The sequence below is a fragment of the Alexandromys fortis genome, unplaced genomic scaffold, assembly GCF_014885135.2.
Source record: "Alexandromys fortis isolate MF-2015 unplaced genomic scaffold, M_Fortis_MF-2015_v1.1 scaffold_16, whole genome shotgun sequence".
Classification (NCBI taxonomy): Eukaryota; Metazoa; Chordata; class Mammalia; order Rodentia; family Cricetidae; genus Alexandromys; species Alexandromys fortis.
In genome coordinates, this window is record NW_026067893.1 from 3188852 (window position 1) to 3212123 (window position 23272).

At 39.8% G+C, this 23272-nt stretch overlaps 1 protein-coding gene across 5 annotated transcripts in view; it reads right to left on the reverse strand.

The window, feature by feature from the left end:
• Positions 1–23272, reverse strand: part of Atrnl1 (attractin like 1) — a 503194-nt gene that overhangs the window by 358751 nt on the left and 121171 nt on the right. For all 5 annotated transcript variants that reach the window (XM_050147216.1, XM_050147226.1, XM_050147253.1 and 2 more), the window contains exons 20-21: positions 13512–13605; positions 6590–6642 (exon numbers count right to left, since the gene is read on the reverse strand). In XM_050147216.1, the coding sequence (XP_050003173.1) occupies positions 6590–6642; positions 13512–13605 (147 nt within the window). The remainder of the gene's footprint in view (positions 1–6589; positions 6643–13511; positions 13606–23272) is intronic.

Here is a 23272-nt window from a genome sequence, read left to right on the forward strand (position 1 = left end):
CATGGCACAAAAAGAAAGAATATAGATATCCCACTGATTCACTTTAAATATTGATTACATTTGATACTGAAAATACTTAGATATGGTGAGTTAAATGTTTTATTTAAACTGACTTTACCTATTCCCATTTACTTCTGCATCACTCGGTGTATTTATGACACAGCAGTGATTTAAAAGGTAAATTATCTTCCATCATTAAACGGCTCAAGCAGTCAATAAATTTAAAATTTATAATGAATGGAATATAGGCTACATAATATGTTAATAATTGCAAATACTCATTGTTTGGTATCTATAAGCCTATACAAAAATAGTAAAAGGATAATTTCTATTTGAGAAGAATAGGCAACAAATATGTCTATTTAAAATAAAAACTAAGAAATAGAGAAAGATTGAGGAAAGTCATCGCCTTGGAAGATATTCAGGATAAATCTGAAACAAACAAAAATAACGCAGACACTAGCGAACAACCAGGGGAGACGACGGATGAGGCAAAGGGATATGGCTGCCTTCCTCTCCGCGTGAACTGTAGCCATGGGTAACCTGGTCAGCCGTGACAGCCAATCTGTTATTACTTAAGTACTGCAACCAAGAAATGGAGGGTTTGGAACAGCAAACCATGTAATCTTGACAGCCAGAACCGCACACAGACCATCCGTGTCTGCTAAGAACTTAAGAGCGGTCACAACCACACATGCTGCGTGTTCTGTGGATGAAGGCTCACACAGAAATGTTTTCTCCTCCCAAATTCGAACCTGATCAAGCCTCTAAACCAGGGATTCTCACTCTCAGGTTGCTATCAGCGCCTGATGATTCCTGGTTCTGAACGAGGCATCCGAGCCTAGAGACTGCTGGGCAGACCCCAGCCTGCCCCCAGGCTGCCTCCCTGGGTACCTGGCCCTCCTCCAGCTGGGAAAACAAAACGTTCCAAATACTGCCCAATGTCTCACACAGTGAATACACCCCAATAATAAGACTTGGAATGTTTGCTGCATTGTCAATAAAACTAGAAAAATATAAAAGGGTACTTATTTAGAGACTTAGAAAATCATATAAAAATAAAAGATTAAACCAGTACTCGGGAGGCAGAGGTAGGAGAACAACCTGGTCTACAGAGTGAGTTTCAGGATAGATAGGGCTATTACAGAGAGAAACTTTGTCTTGAAAATTAAAAAGAAACCAAAAAAAAAAAAAAACAGAACAAAATAAAACAAACTGAAATCATACATTATGGAAAAATAATGTTACAAAGAAAACCTTGTACCAAATGTGGCAAAGCATCAACAGTGGGACAGAGATCAGTGACAGGACACGGATCACCAGTCCAAGTAACAAATAAAAGATACGTGAAAATGGAAAGCTGGGGAGCTGGGAAACAAAGTCGGGAAACTACAGAGGGTCATGAGAAATACAACGGGTAAGCACAGCAATGTTTGTAAACGACGGGCTCCAAAGCACCACCACCCCAGACAGACACTGGCCACCATTTGATGTGGGAGTGTCATATCAATCTGTTGATTTCATTGGCTGAGCAATAAAGAAACTGCTGGCCCTGATAGGTTAAAAGATAGGTGGGCGGAAAAAACAGAATAGGATGCTGGGCGGAAGAGGAAGTGAGGTCAGACTCTGCTCTGCTTCCAGAGAGACGCCATGCTCAGCTCTCCCGGGCAGATGCACGCAATGAAGCTCCTCCGAGTAGGCTAGAATCTTCCTGGTAAGCGCACCTTGGGGTGCTTACACAGATGATCAGAAATGGGCTAGTCCAGGTGCGAGAATTAGCCTGTAAGGGCTAGAGTTCATGGGCCAAGCAGTTCTTAAATGAATACAGTTTGTGTGTTGTTATTTCGGGCATGAGCTAGCCAAGCGGCCGGGGTGTTGGGGACGCAGCCCCGCCGCTTCTTATTTCAACAACCATTCTTCGAAAGCTCACAGTGCGGAAGACCTAACTCAGCCATTACAAAAGGATAAAAAGCTCACAAGTATTTTCACTATTGTTGCTTTAAAAATAAAAGCAATCATTAACATTTATTTAGTAAATCAAATCCCACAAAACTAAAATATGCATATAAAAGTAAATATAACATAATCAAAGACTATTTTGGTAGAAAACAATCCACAAGAAAGACAGACTATAGTCACTAATACTTAAGTAATCCTAAATAAACAATAAAGGTAACAGTCTGCAATATTGAAGTAATATTCCTTGAAAATATAATTTACTCCAGAACAAAAAGTTTAATATTGGAAAATCCAATAATGAACTTCAATATTTAATAATAGAAAATTATGAATTTAGAAACAAATTTTATAACTCCCTAAGATAGAAAATGGTATAATTTGATGGAAAGAATAGTTTAAAATAATGTAGGCACTGCCCTTAATAATGATGTCTATGATCGTTACTATGATGCAGCAGGCAAACATCCTGAAACTGATTCGGGAAGGTAAGGGCTGGAGAGTAAGGAACAGGACATGGCACTGGAAAACAGGCTGCTGCTTCATGCGTGAATATAATCTTGACTATCAGCCTCCAGACTCACTGTTGGTTCGGGTTAGTTTGCCTGCTGCTGTGCTTGCTTGCCTGTTCTGTGAAGAAAAAAAAAAAAAGGCAGAGCCCAGACTGGTCTCAAACTGGTTATCCTCCTGCCTCGGCCTCCCAGTGCTGAGATTACAAGCATGTGCCATCACATCTGGCCTAACACACAACTGTACTCTGTACTGGTAGGCATTTGTCCAGGGAAAGAAAGTATCGGTCCACACACTGCCTATATGAGCTTTCACAACAGCAGCCTCCACATAGGGAGTACTTGGGAATAACCTAAGACCCATTAATTTCATTGACTCATAAAACTAAACTCACCATATCACCAAAGCAAAATAGAAATCCATAGAGTTATCTAAACTGATACGAGGGGGAGCTTTTGAGACAAGAAAAATGTCTTCCTAAAACAAATATTTAGCTAAATAAGAAGAGGAATTTCCTCAAAATGATCAAGTCAGCTAAATTATCTGTCATGGGAAAAGACTGGTTTCCTGCTGAAATCTAGAGCAAGACAAGAATACACATCTTCACACTCGCTACATCTTTCCAGCACAGTTTGACAGACTAAAGCTACCACACTGGAAACAAGAAAAATGAGGAAAAGGAATCCAAACTCCAAAGGAAGAACTACAACCTATTACTTCTGTTTAAAGACATCCTGACAGAATATGCTAAAGGGACTGGAACTATGAAAAGGATACAAACAAATACAAACTCGATTATATTTATATACAACAGTAAAAGAAAGCATTCACAACAGGGATTGTCTAAATCCGGGCGTCTAGGGCTGTGATAAACACCAGGACCTGAAGCAGCCGGGGAGGACAGGGTTTATTCTGCCTACACAGTCACACTGCAGCCCACTCTGGAAGAAGTCAGGGCAGGCTTTCAGCACAGCAGGGAGCTACTGGAGGTCAAGGAGGGCACTGCTGACCACCTTGCTCCAGTGGCTTGCTCAGCCTGCTGTTTTAGGGAATCTAGGACTGGTTCCTCCAATGGACCGGATCCTGCCCTAGAGAGCACTAATTAAGGAAATGCCCCGAGGCTGGACTGCAGCCCAAGCTAAAGGAGACATTTTCTCTATTGAGGCTCCTCCCTGTCAGTTGGCTCTAGCTTGTGTCTTGTTGACTTAAAACTATCAGCACAGGGATAAATCTGAGGAAAAAAAGAAAGAAAGGGAGGGAGAAAGAGAGGGAGGAAAAGAGGGTGGTAAGAAAGAAAGGAAGGGAGAGAGGGAGGGAGGGAAGGAGGGAGGGAGGGAGGAAAAGAGGGTGGAAGGAAGGAAGGCAGGAAGGAAGGAAGGAAGGAAGGAAGGAAGGAAGGAAGGAAGGAAGGAAGGAAGGAAGGAAGGAAGGACAAGAAAGGCATATTCAATTCAAACCATAAAATATGTCTAAGATAAATGAAAGAAAATTTAAGCAAGAAAAAGATAGGCATTTTCAGAAGTAAAAAGACATACTATAGTTAAAATGCAAATTCTCCCCAATCCACCTATAAACTCAGCAAAATCCCAAAGAACTATTCTTATATATATTTCTCAGAATACCGAATTTGTAAGTAGAAGTCCATTTAAATTCAAAAGTGCCTTCATCTGGCTTGAACATGCTGAATTTGTCTTTTCTGGTCTGGATTACCTCACTTGGGATGATTGTTTCAAATCTATGCATTTACCTGAAACTTTTATTATTCTTAACAGCTGAATGGCATCGCACTGGGTAAAGGTACCACATGTTCATTACCTGCTCATCAGGGGATGGACATGTAGGCTGCCTCCAGTGGCCGTTATGAACAGTGCGCAGTGAACACGGGTAGCAAATGCCCCTGCAGTAAGGTCGAGAGTCTTTGGGATATGAGCCCAAAAGTGGTTCCTCCCTGAGGAACCTCCACACTGGGTGAGCAAGAGCAAGTGCTGCCGTTATTTTATTAATCTCGGCCATTCTGACTGGTGATGAGATAAAATCTCAAAGTTGTCTTAAAATTCCAGCACTGAGAAAACTAAGTGTACACACCTAACCAAGAAGCTACTTGTGATTGACACCTGCCAGGCAAGGAAAATCAGTTTTCTCCAGGGGAGCTCTGGGTGTATCAACCACACTCCTAGAGCCTGCTCTGGAGTAGTTGGAGACACAAAATAAATGCCTCATGTTGGGTTTTGTTTAGGGCTGTTTGTTTTCTTTTAGATGTTTTATCTTTGTCTTCTTGCCTTTGTTCTTTATTTTGACTTTTGGTTTACTTTGGTTTTTTTTTTTTTTGGAGAGATAAAAAGGGAACTACCATGAAGTTCAGTAGGTAGGCAGGTGGGGAGGACACAGGAGGAGTTGGGGACAGGAAAAATATAATCAAAATATACTGTATGATAGGCAGGTGGTGGTGGTGGTGCACACCTTTAATCCCAATCCTACAGAGAAATATAAGACGGGATGAGACGTGTCTCAGATGAAGTCTCGATTCTGAGATTCCTGGAGGCAAGATTGTCATTTCAGACTGAGGTAGAGGTAAGAGCCAGGGGCTGGCTGCTTTGTTTTTCTGACCTTCAGACTGAACCCAATTTCTGTCTCTGGGTTTTTATTAATCGTGCTATAGTCTGCTGCGCAGAGAAACTCTGTGTCGAAAAAAACAACACAAATAAAAATAAAATATTGTATAAAAAATTAATTTACAAAACAATTACCTTTCGAGAAAACTACTTTAGAGGAGTAAAAAGTAGACACATCCAGAGATGATGGCACGTGCTTTTAAAGAATTTAGACAGATCATGAACTAATGAAGAAAGGTGGTCAACTAAACATTGCTACAGGACTTCTATATAGAATAAGGGACCTATAAAATGGAACACCATTGTCCTGGGTACTTGATTTGTTTGCTGGCTGGTTTGTTTGGTTTTGGTAAACTCAACACAGGCTAAAGTCACCTGGGAGGAGGAAACCTTGACTGAGGAAATGCCTCCCTTAGATTAGCTCTGTGGAGTCTGTGAGGCAGATGACTGATGTGAGAGTGCCCCGCCCACTGTGGGCACTGCCACCGGGCAGCACTGACCCTGGCTTGTATGGAAAGCAGGCTGAGCCAGCGCTGTACAGAGCTAGCAGTAAGCAGCATCCTTCATGCAGTTCCTGCCTCCAGGGCCCTGAGCTCCTGCCCTGACTCCCCTCAAGGACTGATGGGACCTGAGAGCTCCAAACTGAAATAAACCCTTTCCTCCCCAGGTTGCTTTTGGTCATGGTGTTTAACACAGCCATAGAAAACTAAGACAATCATAAAAATGAATCACTAAGAAAAAAGCTTAAACACTTCAACAAGTAATATCACATTTAGATGCTAAAAAATGTTGATATTAGTAATAGATAAAAAATAACAATTAGATTCATTACATAACTATTAGAAGAGCTAGAAATAAAAAAGGCTAACTATAAGATCATGTTGAGAAACACAGAGGAACTGTAAATTGATAGTGAGAACCTGACGGTACAACTACTTTGAAAATAATTCAGCTGATTCTGTAAAGTTAAACAATCTAATGAAAGTAACACCTAACAGAAAATCAGTGTAGATCTGGAGAAAAATCAAAACTGTTCCTTGTAAACAGTCTATCATAAGATTTATATTTGCTAATTTTAAAAAATGTTAAAATTATAAAAGTTTATTTAAACCCTACCTTTTGTTCATGTTCAGGACACAAGCAATTTTAATTTATTTATATTTATTTTACAATTTAGAGTAAGAAAAATACACCAAAAACAATGAAGAGAATATTGCAAATACACATTACCTTTCTTATTAACAGATTATAGAATTATAAAATTTAAGGAATACAAAGGATATAAATACTGTTATAATTACCTCAAAAAAATTTAAAGTAAGAAAAATAAGATAAAATATATGGACCAGACAATTGTAATGAAACCATACATATTCATTTACCTGAAGCTAACAACATAATAAAATATGTAGACCAGAGTAACTTAAATAGTAATAAAACCATAGCTATTCATTAACTTCAAGCTAACAATATAAATCAATTACTATAAAGGAAAACGTACGAATACTTACAATAACATGTTCCTCTGAGTGGATTTCCAACATAGCGATTTTCAGAGTCGCATCTGTAAAAACATGAAAAAGTCATTTACGACTAAATAAACTAAAAATGTTTAAACTGTATCATAAGTTGAATTTTTAAAGACCAACTTCCAAAATAGTAGCAGGCAGCAATCCTGAGACTAAATGAGCACGAGCAAATAGAAATGTCTGTGGCGACTCGATGCAGTGCCCAGCACAATCCCAGAATCCTTCACAGACCGCCAAAGAACGGTACTCAACTTCATACGGAAAAGCAAAGAACCCAGGATAGACAAAACAATCCTGTACAATAAAGGAACTTCTGGAGGCATCACCACCCCTGACTTCAAACTCTACTACAGAGCTACAGTACTGAAAACAGACTGGCATTGGCTAAAAACGGACAGGAGGGCCAATGGAGCCGAATCAAAGACCCAGATATCAATCCACACACCTTCGAACACCCGATTTTTGACAAAGAAGCAAAAAAAATATCAAACGGAAAAAAAAAAGCATATTCAACAAATGGTGCCGGCATAACTGGATATCAGCATGTAGACCAATGAAAACAGACCCATATCTATCACCATGCACAAAACTCAAGACCAACATACAGCCAGTCAAAATATGGGTCTGAGGATTTGTTGCTTTGGAAAAGAGGTTCTTCTTTTGTTTCCACAGAGGATGTGAACCTTGGAATCCCTTCCAGATTAATGTGGTTTGATGGACCAAGACCCCCTGAAAGGTCTCCTTGAACACCCCTCAAAAAATATTTTGCACAAGAAATAGCAGGAACCAGTTTAGACACGAATTACGCCCATATTCCCAAGTATTATTTATACATACTTGTTTACATTTAGAAGCGATATACTATAGATATCTACATTGGTATATTTCTGCTCTTGGTTATGGTATTGTGTTTGTACAGATCATTTGAAAAATGTGATGTATAATTTAAAAATATAGGTTGAAAGATAATCATCTATAATAGTCAAGTTTGTATTCGTGGTAGTTAGATTTTCTAGATGTACAGAGATGTATCTTTCAAAGACCTTCAAATTATGGCATTTAAAATGTTTAATAATTTAGGACTTTTTATGACAATGAGACTGCTCCTCACAGCACCTACTTCCTAGAAAAGACTGCCAGATACTATGGGCCTGTAGGCTGAAGATGGATGCCCCAATGGTACAGAACTCTTGAGCTGTCATTAGATTATCAAAAATAAAATGAAGACTCAAACACAAGAACTCTAACTTAAATACTTCAAAACTAATAACGGAGCAGAGAAATTCATGAATTTTTCAAAAAATTTGATTTTTGTATTCTATTTTTAGAATAAAATTGAAATAACTATTTGTGCCAGACTGACATACAGTGTTTAATTGCATAATTTTATTCCTTTAGTTTCTAATTCTATAATTCTAATTCGTGAAATACCATTCCAAAATAAATTTTATAAAATCCATGTACCAGAGCCACTGTAAACAGGGAACAAAGGGAAAAGGGGTGGATCAGGGCATTTGCTATGAGTCTGGGTCTCCTCCTAAAGTCAAATCCCAAAAAGTCATCCAAATGACTGCTCAAAATGAGCCAAACAAGGACATCAATGGCCACGTCAAAGTGGCTGAGTGTTGTTACTGTGACCAAACTCCATGACCAAAAAGCAACTGAGGGAAGAAAGGGTTATATGCTTACACTTCCACATCCCTATTCATCATGGTAGGAAGTCGGGAACTCAAACAGATCCCAAACCTGAAGGCAGGAGCTGATGCAGAGGCCATGGAGGGTGCTGCTAATTAGCCTGCTCCCCAGGCTTGCTCAGCCTGCTCCTTCATAGAACCCGGGACCTCCGTCAGAGGATCCCCACTCACAATGCACTGGGCCCTCCCACATTCATTACTGGTGTTCACCCAGGCCCTGGGATCCTGAAAGGTGCTTCCTTCTACGTGTTATGGCATCCAACAAAAGCCTGCCATGTTTACAAGTCTTACAATTGCTAGGCTTCTCACTTTAACATGTTAGCATTACATACAAACGTGGCTGCTTCTCCCCAAGCTGGAGGACCACGGCTATGATGCTCAGGGCTCACTGTAGCACAACACAACAGTCACCACCCCACTTCCCACCAGCATCCTGGCATTCAGTGACAGCTTACAGACATCCAATCCCGAACTCTCCTCATGACAGTCTTCATCCAGACCCACTGTGAACAGGAGGTACTGAAGAGGGGATCCCCTCAAGAGGGGGTTGTTCAGAGGGGTGTCATCAGGCTGCCTTAAAAGCAGAAAATAAAAGAGAAATCCCCTCTTTGGGGACTGTAACATGGCACTGTGGGTAAAAGCACTTGCTTGGCAAGCCTGTTGACCTCAGTTCAATCCTCGAAGCCCAGAGTGGAAGGAGAGTAATGATTCCCAGAATCTCCTCACCCTGGCTGAGGGCTAACTACCCATTTTGACATTAACAATCTTACATCACCTGGCTGCACTAGGAAGAAATGACTATCTTTACAGTCATCAAGATTGATAACTAAACATATGTACCTATCAATATACACACAGACATATAATTTAAAACTTAGGCACCACACATAAAAGAGTCCAAGAAGATTTGTCCGTTTGAGTCTGGCTTACTTCTTTTCTTTTTTTTAATTTTTTAATTGATTTTATTGAGCTCTACATTTTTCTCTGCTCCCCTACCTTCTTCCTCCCTTCTACTCTCTCCCATGGTCCCCATGGTCCCAATCTACTCAGGAGATCTTGTCTTCCTCTACTTCCCATGTAGATAAGATCTATGTATGCCCCTCTTAGGGTCCTCATTGTTGTCTAGGCTCTCTGGGATTGTAAATTGGTTTTCTTTGTTTTATGTCTAAAGAGTCTGGCTTATTTCACTGAGCATAGTGATTTCTAGTTGCATCTATTTTCCTTAACATGGCAGGATTCAATTTTTCTTTATGGCTGCATAAAACTCCATTGTGTACGTGTGTCATATTTGATTTATCCATCCATCTGGGCTGTCCCATTTCCTAGATACAGTGAACAGTGAACATCGATGTGGCAGGATGGGTAATGTAGTCCTTCAAGTACCCACCCAAAAACAGAACAGCTGGGTTATATGATAGCTCTAATGGTAGTTTTATGAGGAACTTCCTCACCAATTTCCTTCATGGCTATACAAGTTTACACTCCCATCAGCAGCAAATAGGGCTCCTTTTTCTCCATATCCTTGCCAGCCAGCATCTGCCTTCCTAAGTTTCTTGGATGACAGCTACCTTGACTGGAGTGAGCTGGACTCTTACATTTTCCTGATGGCTAAGCAGGCCAATGCTTTGTGAAGTGTTTATTGGCCATCTGTGTCTCTTGCATGGAAAAAGTCTGTTGGGTTCAGTAGTGGCTTTTGTTTTAAAGTTACCATTTTTCAGTACCCATTATCCTGGGGAAGGGTTAGATGGAGAATTGTCATTACCATGACAATATGACTACTTTGCATCCATTTAAACAGATTGCTTTATGTTTTGTTATTTTAAGAAAAACTGGCAAGAAACAAGCCAAGCTAAGGCCAGGCATTATAATTAAGAATAACCCTCTTTGTGTGATTTACTTGGGAGGTGGGTGGAGGACCCCCAAAAAAACCAAGAGTAAAAAAATCACACAACAGAAACCAAAATTGCTGCTGCAAGTCTGTCTGCAGCACTTGCATTTTCTTTCTTTCTTTCTTTTTCCTTTGGTCATTATTTTACCTATGTCTTGAGTTTCAGTTGTCTCAAGGATTTGTATTTTACAAAGTCTGTTGTTTTTTTAATCAAGAAACAAGGTGAGGGTCAAGGATTTCTGTTTTAACAAGGCTTTTCTTTCTTTAATCAATTACAAGGGGTAGGACAACATCCTCTCCATCTCTCTCCATCCATGAGAAGACACTGGAAATGCTAAAACCACTTTCATTTTTATAACTTTGTTGTTCTTGGCGGTACTTCCGTCTCTGTCTACTGTCATCTTTATCCAGAAAAATGTTATTCCTTCTTCCAATTCCAACTCTAGCACAGTGGGTTCAGACCTTCCTCATCCTCATGAACCCCATCTCAGAACAATTAGTACACCTACTGAGCATCTTGATGTTGATGCGGTGGGTCCTGGAAGCTGTTCATTCAAAGAGTATAGACAAACAGATGGCCCCATGGCCAACGCAACCAATGACTGGGAGACAAGAAGAACCAAAATCCACTGGGAAATTTACAAAAATGTGACACTGGATGACATATTTGAAGAAAAACGGAATTTATGCTTGCAAGAAATGATTCATGGTTATTCTAGACCATCAAACATAAGAAATGTGTGTTGTACTGCGATGAGTTTGACACCAACAGCATGAAAAGTGCTTTAGCAAAATCTTTATCAGTTTTGCTTATCAATATCAAACACTAGTTTAACCAGTGTTCGCCTATTTAGATAATTTTCTGCTTCCTAATAAATGCATTTTCCAATATAACCAGTATATAACAAGTAATTGTCCTCAAAATAACCTTATTTTTATTACCCCATCCAACAGTTAAAAGTGTACTAAATGACCATTTGAAATTCCTCTATTGAGAATTCTGCTTTGATATTACCCCATTTTTAACTGGATTATTTATTTTTTGAAATCTAGTTTCTTGAGTTCGTTATATATTTTGGATGTTAGTCTTCTATTGAATGTGGAGTTAAAAATCTTTTATCAACCTATAGACTACCACTTTGCCTGACTGACAGTGTCCTTTGCCATGTGGAAGCTTTTCAGTTGAGACCCTACTTATTAATTCTTAATCTTAGTATCTGCACTATCAGTGTTCAGTTCAGGTAGTTGCCTCCTGTGCCGATGAGTTCAAGGCTATTCCCCTCTTCCTCTTCTATTGTGTTCAGTGTGTCTGCTTTTATGTTGAGGTCTTTGGTATACCTGAACTTCAGTTGTGCAAGACGACAGATGTGTATCTATTTGCATTCTTCTACACATCAGCATCGTATGCCAGCAATATTTGTTGAAGATAATTTTATTTCTCCAGTGTGTTTTTCTGGATTCTTTATCAAAAATCAATTGTCCATTGGCGTGTGGATTTATGTTGGGATCTTCAATTTGATTCCACTGATCAATGTGTGTTTTTATGGCAATACTATGTTGGTTTTATTACTATAGCTCTGTAGTAGAGCTTGAAGTCAGGGATGGTGACGAATCTAGAAGTTCCTGTACTGTACTGGATTGTTTTAGTTATCCTGAGTTTTTTGTTGTTGTTGTTGTTGTTGTTGTTGTTTTTTTATGGCATTGAGAATTGTCCTTTCAATGCCTGTAAAGAATTGTGTTGGAATTTTGATGGGGCTTGCATTGACTCTGTAGATTGTTTTTGGTAGAATGGCCAATTTTACTATGTGAATCTTAACAATCCATGAACACGGAAGACCTTTCATTTTCTGATATCTTCTTCAATTTCTTTCTCCAACGACTTTAAGTTTTTAATCACACAAGCCTTCTAGCAGTTTGTTTACAAGATTTATAATATGTGAGGCTATTGTGAATGTGTTGTTTCCCTGACTTATAAGATCATTTGTCATTTGTATATAGGAGGGCGACTGATTTTTTTTTTGTGTGTGTGTTGGGAAATGAAAATCAAAATGACTTTGAGATTCCATCTTACACCTGTCAGAATGGCTAAGATCAATAACACAAGTAACAGTTCATACTGGCAAGGATGTAAAGCAAAGAAAATCTTCCTCCATTGCTGGTGGAAGTGCAAACTTGTTCAGTCACTACGAAAATCAATGTGAATTTAGTCCATAATCATAGTTGCAACTAACATTTTGCTTTTGTCTATTATACTATAACCTGGATCTATAGATGCTGTCTTCATGGCTGTGATGAGATAATGAAGCTTAGGACCTGGTATATAATTTGAAGGAATGGATGAGAATACCACAAAGTGTAAATAAATTGGGGTTTCTCTTTACAAAATCTAAAGATCACAACCTGAACCTCTTCTAGGCATGGGCCTGAGCAGGTTCACTACCCTCAAGACAGTAAAGCTGGGTCTATATACAAAGCAAACATTACTGGTGCTCACTATCAGAGACATCCTCTGGCTCAGTTCATTGCTCACAAGCCTAAGCGCCCTACCTAATAGAAGCTGACAAGACCTATCAGGCTTACAGATAAGAGACCAGCTGGCTATCCTAGGATTCTCTAAACTTGAAAGTCTATGATAGTAAATGACATCAAATAAAAATAAGCAAATATTGTTTTCTGTGTTTAGGAGATTCTTTAGATATAAATTTTAAATATAATTTAGAGAACTCTACTAAATTTTCTGACAATTACATAATTATTTAATGTAAACATGATTTTTCTCAAATAATAAATATTCATGAAAAATAATCATGTATTTGTAACGAGTTAATATGGAACCTTACAAATCTGATTTTAATGTAATGTACACGAACAAAATTAAAGAAAAAATAATAATTTAAATGTATTGCCTTTTAGAATCACATCTGGGAGGCAATAAATATTAAGAATAACTAGACAAACGATAGAAGAAGTCACTCATGAAGTACTAAGAGAAAGACATTGGTTCCTGTGAACTGAACTCTAGACAAAGGAAAGCTGATGGGTTAAGTCACTCAGCAGTGACCTGAGTGTGCACCCCACCCACATACACGACAGGTGTGGTGCCGTGCTCTCTCTGCACCCGCTCTACAGCCTTCACTCTAAGCCTCCAGGAAACTGCATCTTTAAACATTTATTTTCTCAAACAATTTGATAATGTGTGTATGAAAACAGCTTACATTAACGTAAGCTTAACTAATGAAAAGCTAACATTCAAAAAAACATAAAAATTAGTCGGATAGCACAAAATCCATAGAAGTTCCAAGATATAATTCTTCGTACTTACAGTTGACACTGGTCACCTTTTATTCCTTTAGTTGTACAGAAACATTTCCCTGTGTGCAGATGACAGATATTCGCATGGCCACTGCATGTGCAAGCTGTAAGTCAGAAACAACCAACATGTTATTAAGTGTTATTAGTATCGTATTTTGTGAGGTTATTTCCTCATGTCATATAAGCTATTTTTTCACTTAATGTGAAAACTTTGTAAAACTCTTTACAATCTCAGGAATGTCCTGCATCTATCTTGCACCTAAGCACTTCTCTTATTCTCTTTTGTGCTTCTGTTTGCAAACTGATACATCAGATTCATGACGTTAGTGTTCAAAAAGATAGCAGGTGTAGTGGTGCACACCTCCAATCCCTCGTGTGGGAGGTGAACACACACAGTGCACACCTCCAACCTCTCATGTGAGGTGAACACACCGTGGTGCACACCTCCAACCCCTCACGTGAGGTGAACACACACAGTGCACACCTCCAACCCCTCATGTGTGAGGTGAACACACAGCGCACACCTCTAATCCCCTCGAGATTATTCTCAGAATTATTACTTCAGAATACTAAATCAAACATTGCACTGCACAATGACATGATTAGTTTAGTTGTAGAAAGAAAAATCCTAATTTTCTCTTCACTATTTTCTAACACAGCTGCATAAACAAGACCTAAGCAACAATGAAGACACCAAAAGATGAGCTAACATAAAACAAGAAACATGCATGGGACGGAAACAAACAGGCCACTAGGAAACATTGGAAGTGGGAGAAAGTGGCTTCCCCAGGAAAACACACATCCCCAGTTATTTATCTATAGCAAAGTGGTCGGCCCTAAAATCACTACTGAAGCTGCAAAATAAATTCAGACCATACGAGTCCAACCCAGCATCCTCAGGAGCTGAGACAGCCAGACAGGCGCAGGGAAGGAGCGGCTGGAGCCTGCACACCAGCCACGGAGAGCACTCAAATGAGTACAAGGCCTAGATTTAGGGTTTGAGATCCCGAAACCAAAAAGTAAGTATTTCTGACATTGTTTGGGCAATTATTTTGACACCGCTGTGATTTAAATAAGAAATGTCCCCCATGGGCTCGTGAATTTGAACACTTCTCTCCCGCTGAGAAGACAGTTTATAAGGTTATGGAACTTTTAGGAGATAGACAGGAGGCAGGATTTCAGAGATTACAATCCTTGATGCAACTGCTGTTCTCTCTCTCTCTCTCTCTCTGTGTGTGTGTGTGTGTGTGTGTGTGTGTGTGTGTGTGTATGTACGTGCACACACGTCTCTGTCTGTCTCTGTCTCCCCACTTCTCATGCGTGGATAAAAATGTCATCACCCAGTGTCTTTAATGAAGAGGCAAACAACGGCCAGAACGCACGAGAACGCAGAGAACTTTGATGGATGACTACTGGAAACACAACTGTGTCCCGCTGCGTGTCTGGAGCAAATCAAAACAGTCAATGGAGAATGAGCAGATGACAGAGCCAACCCAGTGCTAGCAAGGTAAAAAATGAAAAATAAAATATAAGTATGTGCTTATAACATACTTCACAACTAAGAAACCGGAAGATAGCTCAAATGTTCATTAACTAATAATTATTTTGACATGATATATCAAAGTAATATTATTTGACAATAAAAGTTAACACTTCTCATATATGATTGAACTTAAACCTAATGAGTCTTTAAAACATCTTATTACAAGAAAATTTCAAGAATAATTCAACCTATACTGATGATGGATTTCTAATTGCCCTGGAAGCCGGGGAGAAGGGGGAGCAGGACGGTGAGGGGAGGCTGCCAATCGGATAGGATGCTTTGCCTGTTTTCTAGTTAGGATTTTGTTCTTTTGTTTCTGTAGAGCCGGTGATGAAAATTCTGTCAAATAAGACTGCAATCATGAGGGCCCATTTCTGTCAATACTAAAACTCACTGGGTTGTGTTTGGGAAGACGGCAACTTCCCCTGCATCTTTGTTATATCTTACTAAGGCTGTCTTAAAAGTTTTGGTTTTGACCACATTATAAAATATAAAACATTTTATGACTTTGGAAAACAGATTATTAATATACTAGTCAACATATACTTGTTAGGTATAGATATGCAGTAGGTTTTGTATTAGAATAGTCCCAAACATCTGGTATTTACTAAAAGAGATTCAATAATACATTTTATATATAAAGTCATACAAAAATTTGTATAGTTCCCTTAATTTTGTATAATTTAGTATGTAAATATAGTATTTCAGAAATCTGCAAATGAAAGATAAGATGTGAACCAAAGAATAAAGAATATTATTAACAAATAAAGAAACACCAAGATATATGGTTAATATGTGAGTGTTGGAAAAATGAATAAACATTCTTAACATAATCTGAACAATTTAAGATAAATATTGAGGCATATTTCAATGAATACTAAAATTAATGTATATTAATATTTTAACGCTTGGATTTTATTTATCCTTCCTGGAAAAACATTATAGTTTTTCTTATAACAGAACTCTTGCAGATTTTCTGTTTTTAAAAAATTATCTTTGAATAGTTACTTTAATAATTTCTGGAAAAACATATTAAAATACCTTTTATGTGAGCTCATTTTGCAAGCATTCCCCTGTGTATTAGGCTTCAGAGTAAAGCAGCACAAATGCACCTAATGCAATTGTTTAAATTTATACTTCACGGCAGTTTCTAGACTATTCTGTGTTGTCAGCATTCGAGACCACTGTTTTCTGCTGAATAAGCACCTATGAAACCATCATGCTGTGGCCTTTGGTTGGGGAAATTTTATTTGGCAATGATTTTATAGCCTAGATACACACCAGAGGGACATGACATAGTCACATGTATTTCTGTCCCCATGAATATAAAGCTGCAGTAGCAACTTATAGCAAAACTAAACAATGAGGCTAAAAAAGGAGGTAGAAGGGTTACTCAGCCGAGCTACAGACGAAGAGCAGCACACTGGAGACACAGACCACAGCTTCTGGAGGTTGGAGACCACGCCACTGAATCTCGTTTGTGTCCCTCTGTGCTGATTATCTTACTGAAATGTCATATATGTGTGTGTGTGTACATATATATATATATATATATACATATATATATCACCGATTAGACATCTAATATGGTAAAATTTTACATAAGGTAACAGTATAAACAACCACATAATTCAAAGTTCTGTCATTCACACTTGCAATAGGCTCTTCCAGTTTGTCAGTCTTGCTAGCCTTGAGAAGCCAGATGAAGAAAATGCCCAAACCTCAGTTTAATCTGAGTGAGAGTAAGAGAAAGTGGGTAAGGGCGCACATCTGGCTGATGATGTGTGGGTAGGAATGCACATCTGGCTGATGATGTGTGGGTAGGAGTGCACATCTGGCTGCCGGTGTGTAAGTAGGAGTGCACATCTGGCTGCTGGTGCGTGGGCAGGAGTGCACATCTGGCTGCTGGTGCGTGGGTAAGGGCACACATCTGGCTGCTGGTGCGTGGGTAGGAGTGCACATCTGGCTGCTTATGAACCCACCAAAAGACATGTACACCCATTCCTCCAGACACAATTCTGCAGAGAACTGGCTAAGGACACTTGAATAACCCTGTGATTGGAAACCTGGGCATGCTCAGACAGGAACTAGACAGTACAATCTACCCATCCAAGCACACAAACATTACTGGCTGATTTTTTTTCTTTCATGTTGCCAGATTCTTCAAACTGGTAATTTTCCTGTCTGACTTGCTCGGCATTCCCTGTGTTGCTGATTTTCCCTGTAATGCACTGGAATGAAATTATTTACTTATTTGTATCCTCTTTCAGGTCATCGATTTTTACCAAAAAACCAAAATAAAATAAAGTCTTTATACATAGTCTTTACCTGCAAAATAGTTACAATTGTAATAATTGTGTACATAATAACACAATTTAATAGACATTCGGTAAAAGCTATTAGCAATATTATTGGCACAAAAATGACCAACAATATGAAATAAACTTGAGGATGATGCAGGAGGCCTGACCTATGATAAACATGTGAACTACAGAGGATATAAAATGTGTCTGATGCATGGAAACGTGGATTTAAAAGTAAAAGAGTCTGGTTGGAACCACAGCTCAGATGCCGGGAGCGGATTCCTAAAGAGTCTGGTTGGAACCACAGCACTTTAAAGAACATATATCAGAATGGAACCAATGCATGCCCAGTTTCTTATGTTAACTTCCAGTCTCCTGGAATATTTGAATAAATGTTTTCAGTTTGGGAAAAGTATTTCCATATAAGACTTAAAATATATCTTTTAAGTTTCACCAAAGGATTGATATTTTAACCTAATAGAAATGTAAGTACGTACGTGAACACACATGCATGTGTTTGTATCTGTGTGTCTATGTAGATGGGCAGACAGGAGTGTCTGTGTGTAGATGAGAGGACAGGTGTGCGTGTGTGTGTGTGCACGCGCGTGTGTGTGTAGATGAGAGGACAGGTGTGTGTGTGCGCGCGTGCGTGTGTGTAGATGAGAGGACAGGAGTGTGTGTGTGCACGCGCGTGTGTGTGTAGATGAGAGGACAGGAGTGTGTGTGCACGCGTGTGTGTGTGTAAATGAGAGGACAGGAGTGTGTGTGCGCACGCGCGTGTGTGTGTGTAGATGAGAGGACAGGAGTGTGTGTGTGCACGCGCGTGTGTAGATGAGAGGACAGGAGTGTGTGCGCACGCGCGTGTGTGTGTGTGTGCGTGTGTAGATGAGAGGACAGGATAATCTCAGGTGTTGTTCTTCAGGCACCAAATACCTCTGAGATTTTCATATTCTTCAGTGACCTGCACCTCTCTGGGTAGGTGAGGGTGGCTGGGCAGTGAGACCGAGGGCCCTGCCCACCTCCCTTCCACAGCACTGGTAGCGAAGGCAACAGACCTCAGCACCCGTCTGTCTTTACACAAGTTCCAAGGAGCCAACTAGGCCCTCAAGCACTTCACTTATCGGGCTTCCTCTGTACCCCAAAATCATGTTTATTATTAAGATATAATATAGGAAGTAATTTTTTTTTTTGGTTTTTCGAGACAGGGTTTCTCCGTGGCTTTGGAGCCTGTCCTGGAACTAGCTCTTGTAGACCAGGCTGGTCTCGAACTCACAGAGATCCGCCTGCCTCTGCCTCCCGAGTGCTGGGATTAAAGGCGTGCACCACCATCGCCTGGCGGAAGTAATTTTTTAAAAGACGGATAGTACCAAATTCTTATGACATAAAATTTCAAGCAATACATTATATGGTTAAATATCATATCGAAAGAAATAAAAGAAAAATGTTGATCCACTAGATGAATGGTTTCTGTCTAGTCCCAAATGGACAAGTATTTGACTTCTTCTGCCCCAAAAGCCATTGTTTTCCAAACTTGAGACAGAAAAAAAAAAAAAAAAAAAACCACTCATGAATAGAGAGCACAAAAGGTGACCATGTTATTATCAAACCTGGTGAACCTGAGGGTCACATCATAGAAACAAATACATTTCAGAGAATCATACCTAAAGGGGAAAATCACTAGATTTGTCCAAGTTGAATCGAATGTCTAGTTAAAGTTAAGAAAGAAGGAAAATAGACCTTTCTGCAAATAAAACTAGGAAAAGCAAGCGTGAGGAAGGAAATATCACTAGGAAGAGAGACCTGAGGAAGGAAATATCACCAGGAAGAGAGACCTGAGGAAGGAAATATCACCAGGAAGAGAGACCTGAGGAAGGAAACAAACACGACACTTCTTAGTTTCCTGTGAGGAGAGATGGACAGAGAAGAAGCACACCCCCTTGGAGACAGCGGTCCCTGCTAGGGATGTAAGAAGCTGGTGAGGGAAGGAAGCACACCAGGCCATGATGGTCAGGAGAATCTTGCAGCCTGACGGACTAACAGTCAAAGAGCTTCTTTATTTATACAGAATTCAGTAAGCAGGGATACATTTATGTTGTTCCAAAACACAGATGGTATCATTTTTGTTCTGGGACATGTATTTCACTTCCTCTTGCTCCTCTTTTAGTCATCATTAATGAACTATGACAGAAGTTATCATTTCCGACCATTTCCTCTCATTTGACATCATTGATAAAGAGTTATCATTGTTACTCATTAACCCCATAACCCAATTTTTAAAAATCTAGAGGCATATGACAGCCTGGTAGCTGGTTTCTCAGGCTGGTAGCTCTGGTTGCTTCAAGAATGCTAGGACCGAAACAAACTCTTCAAGCTGGGAAGAGCGACAAGTCCCAAGCAGCGTATTATTAACACTTAATGAACAGAGTGCCCAGGGAAAATCTCCAGGCCAAAGCTGCTGCAGCTATTATTATAATTATGATGTAATACAATGTCTGTGTTTTATATATTTATAGACTCTGTTTAGATGTCCAATCCTGGCATTCTGTTGTCCTTGGTCCTAGGACACCACAGAGGCTCTGCATGAGCTAACTGTTCTCACAAAGGGAGGTCCTGACACCTCATTCTTCCATCATCTTCCCACTCTGTTCTTTGCTCATCCATGGAAGTCTCTATGTAGGGCGGAGGTACCTTCAGCTCATCTACCTTTGTTGCTGTCTGTGCCACGTCACTGCCCGGGGTGTGCAGTGGGAAGAGGCTTGCATCCTTATCTGTGGTCAACTCCTCCGGCCCACTGCATCTCCTTCACCTGGTTAAGTTGACTTTGTTTTGATTATCTTGCTCCTGAGTAAGTAGAGGGACAGATGTTTCAAGAATGTCTCACAGCCTCGTAAAGAGACTCTGGCTTCTTTATGCGTGCGTAAGGAAGACAGTCAAGTAGATGAGGATATATCGCAAAAGCGCAGAGGGAGAGAGGTAGTATGCTCAGGACTGTCCTGGACATACTGCTTAGAAATAGCATTCCTGGGAGAAAGCATAAACAATTCATAAGAAATTTTCCATCAATCCAATATCCCCAAAGTGTACAAATATTAAAAGTCTCCCAAGTATGCAAAAGGTGGAGATGAAATCCACAGACAGCACCGTGGCCATCGTGTGGCTCAGCCTGGCAGGATCTTTGCCATGCAGCCGTGCGGGCCTTATGACTTTGGCCGTTCCCATCAGATACGGCTGCGCTAGGTTCTGATAACAAAAAGACTCCTCATCCTAGTAACAAAATGGCACTTACCCTCCTGTATCCTACCCAAGGCTTAAAAGTGCTACTGTCATACTCCAGAGGGTTTATCAGATATTAAATATTTCCATAAGTCAATTGCTAATAGAAACTAACAGGGCACCAAGACAATAAAGTAAGTTTTGCAGATGAAACCTTTATTAAAAGCAAACATGAGTGCACTGCTAAGAAAAAAACTTATTGGTAATACAAGTCAAACCCATTAAGTATTTTATAATAAATTTAGCCAAAAGAATATGAAGAACAGAAGAAGAAAAACTATTAGTCATACAAGACGGGAAAAGTATTTTCTTTTTGCACTTATATTTTACAAATAAACAAGCATAAGAAATGTAGTCAGCTATTTTATGGCTAATAACATACTTAGCTGCTTTGTGTGAAGAATGAATTATAATGAAAAGCATGCTACCAGTAATGACTATAGGAAACTCAAGCATAGATTAACACACTGTCCTCAGCTATCAAATTATCTCTGGAATGGGATTTTCCCAGAGCACTCAATCAGAATCAATCTCCTTCTCCCTTATTCGATCATCTGCTTTATCATAATACAATGACAGTATTCCATAATGTTTGTAAATTTAAGTTAGAACGTACTTGATGGCAGTCAGTAGGCATTCAATCACGATGTGACGATGTCAAGGATAATTCTTCCTTGTAAAGAACTGCAGTAGGTGCACTTGCTGCCAACTCCAGAAAAAGTCACTATTTTCTTCTACTGCAATTTATAAGTCAGTTTTGAGAGAATATTTTTAAAGGTATACCAAAAATGCATCACTTTGAATATATTAACTTCAGAGTCCCAAAATATGCCAGTGTCCCATTAAGGAAACGAAATTTAAAAGCACCTCCCCTTGGAGGAATTCAACCAAGAGCGAGCCCAGACTTGAACTCTATGCCTCCCTGTGCCCTCTGCCATTTTCTGTCTGTTGTATGGGTTTGAATCTGTGCCTGCTGGATGCTGCCTTGTCTTGTCTGTCCCTGCCTTTATGTCTGAGTCCTACAAAGGGTTTTGCGTGGTGTTTATTGAACAGGGTAGAAAGCATCACATGGGGGAAGGAATGAGGGACACTTCACACACATCTTTAATAGAGTTTTCAAAGGACAAAATCCCTAGCTCTAGCTGCCCCCAATCGCCCTAGACAACAAAGGCTATCAAGCAAGTCCATGTGTTGTCTTCAACGCTTATGCCAGATTTTCATTTTATAAAGATGCTTTCAATCCATTTGCTCTTTCTATGATTTACTCTCATAGCTGCACACATGCTTGCCGTATTTGAAGGTAGTGGCATGGAAGAGTAGTTAATCTTATAGTTAACATAGCCATGACTTTAACCCAAATCTCGCAGGAAGGTCACAAAGGGATAGATCTGTGAGTTTGAGGACAGCCTGAACTACATGGAGAGTTGTGGGACAGCCAGGACAACATAGTGAAACCCTGATAAACAAATTTACAGTGGTGCATTCATGTTTGTTGTAAGTTAACTGCTCGGGCAATCCAAGGTAAACAGGTTGGTTGTACACAGCTCTCTTAAGGTAAACAGGTTGGGTGCACACAGCTCTCTCAAGGTAAACAGGTTGGTTGTACACATATCTCTCTCTCTCTCTCTCTTTTTTTTTTTTTTTTTTTTGGTTTTTCGAGACAGGGTTTCTCTGTGGCTTTGGAACCTGTCCTGGAACTAGCTCTTGTAGACCAGGCTGAGCCGCGCCAGGCGAGGGACGGACATTCATGGCGAATGTACACAGCTCTCTTAAGGAGAGGGTAAACAAACTTTTTACAATCCAAGGTAAACAGGTTGGTTGTACACAGCTCTCTTAGGGAGAGGGTAAACAAGCTTTCTACAAAGTAGGATAGCAATCCTGAATGACCTCAGGCTGTATACAGTATTCACAGTCCAGTGAAATCTTCAGTTTCTTTGAATGTAATAGTTTCATAATAATAAACCACCAAATTTGGATTAAAAATTAACTTTCTGTCAAATAATTTTTGGGTGGTCCGCTCTGGGCTGGCCATGCTGAGCAGAAGCTGCACCTTTCAGCCAAAGCCCCATCCTTGTTTCAATTGTTCTGTTCTGTTTTGTTCATTATTTGGTTTTGTTTTGTCTTCTGAGGTGGTGTCTCACGAGTTAACTCACAGCAGCCTTGAACATCAGAGTTTGTAGCCATGAATACACGATTCTCTGTGTTAGCAGCACCCAGTGTTGGGTTAGCAGACGTGTGCCACCATGCCCATCTGTGTTATTCAATTTTATGAACATACTAAAACCCACCAATGTTATGAATACTGATCAGCACAGTTTCACCACAGGAGCTCAATTGGGGGTTAGTATTCAGGAGACTCTCACCCAAGAGGCTGGACAGATGCTCAGTCGGCCAAGTGTTTGCAACACAAAAGCCAAAGTTCAAGCCCCAAAAACTCACGCACAAAAAAAGAGGAAGCTGGGCCTAGGCTGTCCAGATGAGTCTGTGGTGAGCAACTTGTGCTGCACAGACCAGACCTGCGTCCTTCGGTGATGCTAGAGAACGGAAAAGAAGTGACTCCACACCGTGAACACATGAGCCACTCATGCACTCCATAGGAGACAGACAGAAGAAAAGCAAAAATGACATCAAGTTGTCATGGCGATGGGGGGG